Consider the following 7,008-nt stretch of genomic DNA (forward strand, 5'->3'; position numbering starts at 1 on the left):
GGGGCTGTGGGTGAGTGATGCTATTTCCCTAGGAGACACCAAAACAGTGGAAGTGGCACCCAGCCAAGACATTTGGTGTGTTGTAAAGGAAGAATCAGGAGTCCAGAATCTGAACAAAGTAAGCTTTTTTTTTTTTTTTTAGTTTCTGTGTTTAGTCTAAAAATATTTTTAATTAAATTATATAGCTCTTTACATGAATAATCACATTGCTTGTTTTGAAGATGATACTTTTCACACATTCCTAAATTTCACATGTATTGGTGATGCAAATAGATAACTGATGGCAACAGGACAGTGTTTAAGCAGAATGTATTGAAAACATGGATTATATTTTTTGTATCTGCCCTCTCTTTGATATGTTTTGGACAGATGCTAGGACCTGAATATTCACTTACTTATCTGACTCTCAGCTATGAGTAGGGCCCTTGGCATTAAAAATATTAGGTCCCAGACTTCAATTTTAGAATATATCACTCAAAAGAGCCAGGAATGTTCTCATCCACTAAGAAACAGGCATAAGAATAATAAACAAGAATTTATTGCAAGAACAATAAATTCACCAGGTCCCTAGAGGAGCCCATCACGTGGTACTGGGGCTGTAAAGGGCACACAGTAGGGACAATCATGATGTCTTCACACAAATTATTCTCAAGAGCATATTAAAATTTTCTTGTGGTTGTGGCATCTTCAGACCTGACTGGCTACAATTTCTGGAGATTCTACAAGCCTCTCACTCTTTCTTAATAAATAACTTCTACTTAAATTGTACTGAATTTATTTCTGTTAAGGAATAACTTTACTTCAACTAAAGACCTTAGCTAACCATATTCCAGTTCTCATTTTAATTCAATTAAGAAAAATTGCTACAAAATGGTAAATGCTAGTAAATACTTGGTTATTGAAATTAAGCAGTAAATGTCTCATTATTTCTCAAAATTTGAAAATCAAGTTATACGATGTGAAGTAAATCTTCTAAGAGCAAGCAAACTATCCTTTTAAAAATAGTACTATATTGTTATGCTGTTTATTTTGATGAGAAAATGCCCCATCATATATTAAGACATGTTCAAGTCTTACTCATCTGCAAATCCAAAATCAAATTTTAATCAGTTAATGCTGAAGAAATCTCTAAGCATTCACTTGGCTTTAGTTCTAAAACATCCAAATTCATATCATCTCTTACAAAATATGAATATTTTGGAAAAAATATTCATTTTGAATCCTAATCTGTCAGTAATCCATCAATGTCATGAATTGGATAATTCAAGGCTTCTTACATGTTCATTAGAACTTCCTTGTTCCCACCTGTCCTCAGAGAATATAGAATATAGCAGAATATTGTCCTGGACAATCATGACCCTCCATTCGTATTGCATATGTGTACAGGTAAACCTGAGAGTGATGTCAGGGCCTTTGTAGGCTAGTGACTGTGCAGGTGTACCTATTAAAGATGTTGGTGCTGAGAGGATCACTCCAAACTAATTCCCTAAACACTACTAAATCTTGTTCAGTAGAATTATTAGAGTAGTAACTGAAGAATAAAATGACAGTAATTATTTTATAAAAGGGTAGCAGTAGCTACTTAGGAAGTAAACCTAGTGTCTTGAGGGATGATCGAGGATTGGCTCAGATGGATTAAGCAATATGCTTTAATTCTTTTTTTTTTTGTAGTATTGCCATTTTTTATTTAAACTTTTGATACATACTTTTTTCCTATCTTAAAGAAATCCCTTTAAAATTTCCTGTAATATTGGCTTAGAGGAGATGAACCCTTTTAGGCTGTTTCTTCTCTGAAAAGCTCTTTATTTGTCCTTCGATTCTAAATGTTAACTTTGCTGGGTAAAGTTGTAGGTCCTGGGTTGTCATCATTTTGAATATTTTGTGCCAAGTCTTTCTGGCTATTATGCTTCTCTTGAGAAATAGGCTGATAGTCTTATGGGTGTTTCCTTGTATGTAACTAAGTACTTTTCTCTTGCTGCTTTTGAGTCTCTCTTCAAAATTAACCTTTAGCAACTTAATTATGATGTGTCTTGGAGTAGGCATCTTTGAGTTTATCTTCTTTAGGACTCCCTGAACTTCCTTGGGTTGTATGTCCATATTCTTCACCAGGTTAGGGAAGTTTTCCATCATTAATTCTTCAAATAGATTTTCAATTCTTTGCTTTGTCTCTTCTCTTTCTAGTATTTTTATGATGCATATGTTGTTGTGCTTAACGTTTTCTAAGAAGCTTCTAAAACTTTCTTTATTTTTGGATTCTTTTTTCTTTTTTCCCTTCTGATTGGGTGTCCTCCCCCAATCCTCTATATCAATGATTTGATTCTCCGCTTTATCCACTTTGTCGATTCCCTCTAATATACTCTTCATCTCAAATATTGTATTCTTCATTTCTGACTGGTTTTCTACTATGTTTCCCATCTCCATTTTTATGTTTTTTATCTCCTTAATAAAGTTGTCACTGAATTCATCTATTTCCACCCCCAGATTCCTTGAGCAACCTTATAACCAGTGTTTCAAACTCTGCATCTGGTAGATTGTTTGTCTCCATTTTGGTGAATTCTTTTTCCAGAGCTTTGTTCTGTTCTTTCAAGTGAGGCATGCTTTTTTGTCTACCCATTTTGGTTGCCTCCCAGTGTCTGTTTCAATGTATTAAGTAGGGATTCTAAGTCTCCCGTTCTTAGTAGAGTGGCTTTATTTATTAGGTATGCTGTGGGTCTCCTTGCCACAGACCTGTGAGGATTACGGCTACAGGTCTAGTTCAGCCACAGCCTATGTACCTCTGGGGCCACATTGTAAGAATCACCAAGCAATTCACATGTGGCTGCCATTCTTGCCAGGCTTATAGGTGCCTCAAGGAGCCAAGTCAGAAACTGGGGCTGGCTGCCACTGGTGCAGGGTCAGAAGTTCCTCTTTTGGGGTTTGTGAATCTTTGAGAGATTTTATGAATTTTTGTAGCAGGAGCCAAGACAATACATTTGTATAAAATACATCATGGATGCAGCTTCGGTGGGCACACAAGATTGGAGGGGAAAAGTCTTAGAGAATTCCCCGGGCAAAGTGACTTGTGCTATTTAGATTGACAGTGCCTATATCTGCAGGCTGGGACCAGGGAGAGCTCAACAATAGCTTACGGCTACACCTCTGTCCGGCAGCCAGCCATGCCTCCAGCCTTCGCCATGAATCTCAACAGTTCAATGCCTTCCCATATGTTTATGGTACCCCTCAAGTAACTGCCCTAGGCTGGAGCTCAAGAAGGAGCAAATTTCTCAGTGATTATGCCAGGAGTGGACCCTTTAAGAGGAAGGTCTCCATTTCCTACACCCTCTGTCTCACTCAACCATATCCTCAGCTCTTTTTCACAGCCAGATGTTGTGGGGACTTCTCTCCCCTGCACTGGAACTCTACTCTGGAGAGCGCAGTGTATGGAAGAAACTCCTTGCTCCTCAGATAGGAGAGGTGGCTCTGCAGCTTTGATAGCCCTCTCAATTCACCATCACCACTCAGAGTTGTGGGGCTAGGCCACACAACTTTTGTTCAGCCAGAACTCTGATGACTCCATGTATTGCCTGCTCTGTAGTTTTGCTATAATTTTTGGGTGGTCAGTAGAGGAGGCATACACGGTCTTTAACTTCTATGCCACCTTGAATCTCCCTCCATTAATTGTTTTATAAAAAGACTCTCATTCTTGTAGAGTCCATTTTGCATTTCCCCAACCATAACCATTTATTCTTCAGGTTGTATAGACCAGTAAATAAGTTACTTTTTAAGATTCCGCCATATATTTATGGGCCCCGGTCATGAAAATTATAAAATTGTTGTATGTACTTTATACTGTTGTAAGGACGTCTAATTTCCTGCAGAGCCTCTGACTAATCTATATATTTATTACCTCCTCTGAAAATTGGGAAATAGAACCAGTATGCACCAATTAAGAGAAAACTGTAATAGAAATAAAACATATACATACTGTCAAATGAACCCAGCGATAATATAATTTTGATACATGAGTATAGTGGAACTGTTATAGTGAATGATGACATCAAGTTTGGCTGTTTTCATTTTTATTTCTACATCTTAGTGAAACTATAATGTCCATATGTTAGAGTAAAATACATGCCTTTTATATTCATTAAAATACTACCACAAATGAAACAAAACAGTGATTAGGAAAATACAGTTATTTTGTCAAATTACTTTATTACTCTATATTAATTTAGCACTTGTTCTAATTCTGGAATTATATTTCTCCTAGGGAGTATACAATGTTGACGTGACCTCCCTGTGAGGCTGCAGGGCTAATGCAACTGTGTTAACTTGTTCACAGAGCAGATTCTCTGAATCACTCTCCTCAAGGCCCCCATCACTTCCTTGTTTCTCAGACTGTAGATGATGGGGTTGAGCACTGGGGTCAGAATGGTGTAGAAGAAAGCCAATATCATGTCCTCTGCTGGAGATCGCAGGGATCTCGAGCGTAGGTAAGTGTAAGCAAAAGGTGTGTAGAAGAAAGTCACTACAGTGAGGTGTGTACTGCAGGTCCAGTAGGCCTTCTTCCTCCCTGCCGCTGAGCGCATGCGGAGGATAGTAAGAAGCACCCAGCCATAGGAACATACAATAGCAATGAAAGGCAACACGAGGAGGAAGATGGTGCTCGCAAACACTGTGCACTCATAGAACCAGGTGTCCATGCAGGCCAGAGTCATCATGGCTGGGATGTCACAGAAGAAATGGTTGATGGTTCTGGATTGACAGAAGGGGATATGGAGGACATATACAGTGTGGGCAAAAGAGTTGCTGGTGCCTGTTATCCATGACCCTGCGATCATTAGCACACACACTCTTCTACTCATCCGAGTGGGGTAGTGGAGAGGAAAGCAAATGGCCACATAGCGATCGTAGGCCATGCATGTCAACAGCAGTCCTTCTGTGCCTGCTAAAGTCACGAAGAAGAAGCTCTGAACCCCACACCCAATGAACGAGATAGACTTGTTCCCCAGCAGGTAGTTGAAAGCCATTTTGGGGATAGTGGTGGAGACATAGTTCAGATCAATGAGGGAGAGCTGGCTCAGGAAGACATACATGGGGGTGTGGAGTTGAGCGTCCAGCACTATGAGGAGGACCATGGACAGGTTGCCAAGCAGAGCCATCAGGAACATGAGGATAATGAGAAAGAAGAAGAACAGCCCGATTTTTGATGGTGGGAGCAATCCCAATAAGAAGAAATCAGTTGACGTTTGGTTGTAATTCTCCATTCATTGGCTTTCCTGAAAGAAGAGAGAAGATATGCATGCATGTATGGTAAATAAAGAATTATGAACTGTGTATTTGTTTTTTGTTTTTTGTTTTTTAATTTTTGTTTTTAATCTAACTCTGAATATTTCAGGAAATATGCAGATTTTTAAATAAATAATTGAAGTTTATATTTTGAAAAAAAATAAAACCCATTTTCTTATCCAGACACTAGATCAGGGGGTCTGCATTGACATCCAAGAATCCATGAAATAACAAAATGAAAATATCTCTACCTACTAATGGGATATAAATGATTTTCTGCCCTTATAAATTCATATATCAAAAATATCAAATCTTTGATTTTAACATAAACATAATTCTTATGCCAAGACTAAGTCAGAATTTAATATCTATTTAAATGAATGTGGGTTTGTCTCATTATACCAATGAATTTAGTGATACCAGAGGGTGACATTTTTTCCAGTACTCGGGACTTTACTTTTGCTCATCATTTGAAACATAATCGCAACTTTTTTATCCTCATATTGGGAAGCTAGATTAGCTTTTTGATATCACTATGTTAATGTTGCTGAATAAACTCTCCTGAAAGTTTTCAGTAAGTGGTGTGGGCTAAGAAAAACACCAGTTTTTATTACTTGATACCATCAGGCACAAATTAATAGTCCTGATTGTTGAATTCTTCTATTATTGTCATTTTTATACTTCCATTTCAATTGCTCAGTGTTTCGTGCAGACCCTGCTCTAGATGTACTGTAAGCCATGGGCACTGTAGCTGCCATTATTCAGAGGCTCAGGAAATAAAAAATATTAATTATCATGAAATTAAAAAATACAGAAGAAATGTCAGATGGAAGATTTTAACATATTTTAGATAATGGGATTTGAACAGGAAAATGATTATTCAATTAATGGGGAAAAGGTTTTGACATTCCAATAAACTATGGTTGATGGGAGGAAATTGTATTCCAAGGAAAAATTTACCGGTAGAAAACACTTGACATCATGCCAGGTCGGTGGGCTGCCAACCATTCTGGTTTTCCCCAAATAAGGGGCTACTTGTCAATGGGGCTTTCTGATTTAACACCAGGAATGTCCTGGAAAAACTGTACCCAGCAAGTTACCATATGATTAACATAGAATCTAAGTTCATAGTTTCCAAGATTTTTGAGGAAGTCGAGAAAGAGAGGGGATTAAAATATACACAGAGCAAAAATTCAGAAAAAAAGAAAAAATATAGACAAAAATATTTTAAAATAAAAAGTCTTATCTTCAGAAATCTATAACATATTAATCTATAAAAATATGTGTTCTTGAAAATTTAAAAGAATTAGCCAATGTAAATGATTCATTCAATATTTTGAAAAATAAATATCAAAAAAATCTTCCAAGAAGTTTGATGCACTTGATCTGAGCAAATAAGTGAATAAGAAATGGAAAGTATAAATAAAGGAAAAAGGGAAGGACAGTAAGAAACAGGAAGTTAGATCATTGATCTAACAGTAAGGAACAGTAAGAAACAGGAAGTTAGATCATTGATCAGAAACAGGAAGTTAGATCATTGATCAGAAGTATGATTCCGGTATTTCTACAAAAGAACAGAAAAATATAGAGAATTAAATTAATAAACTATTTCTCAGAATTGAACAATATGAGCCACCTCTGAAACACTATTCATAGCGTTCAGCAAAATGAATGAAAAATACTCTGATAACTCATGATATACTAATTGAGAAAAAGTAAATATTTCCTCTTAAAACGTCC

The 7,008-nt window shown here is 37.0% G+C and overlaps 1 protein-coding gene across 1 annotated transcript; it reads right to left on the reverse strand.

Annotated features, from left to right (window-relative positions):
• Positions 1 to 4,292: 4,292 nt before the first annotated feature.
• LOC105299988 (olfactory receptor 2L3-like) lies at positions 4,293 to 5,246 on the reverse strand. The gene has a single exon (XM_011372001.1). The coding sequence runs from the start codon at positions 5,244 to 5,246 to the stop codon at positions 4,293 to 4,295; it is 954 nt and encodes a 317-aa protein (XP_011370303.1).
• Positions 5,247 to 7,008: the final 1,762 nt, after the last annotated feature.

Source organism: Pteropus vampyrus, unplaced genomic scaffold, assembly GCF_000151845.1.
Source record: "Pteropus vampyrus isolate Shadow unplaced genomic scaffold, Pvam_2.0 Scaffold197, whole genome shotgun sequence".
Classification (NCBI taxonomy): domain Eukaryota; kingdom Metazoa; phylum Chordata; class Mammalia; order Chiroptera; family Pteropodidae; genus Pteropus; species Pteropus vampyrus.

Coding starts and splice junctions, on each gene's coding strand:
- LOC105299988 (XM_011372001.1), bottom strand. CDS start 5,246: ATGGAGAATTACAACCAAACGTCAACTGATTTCTTCTTATTGGGATTG.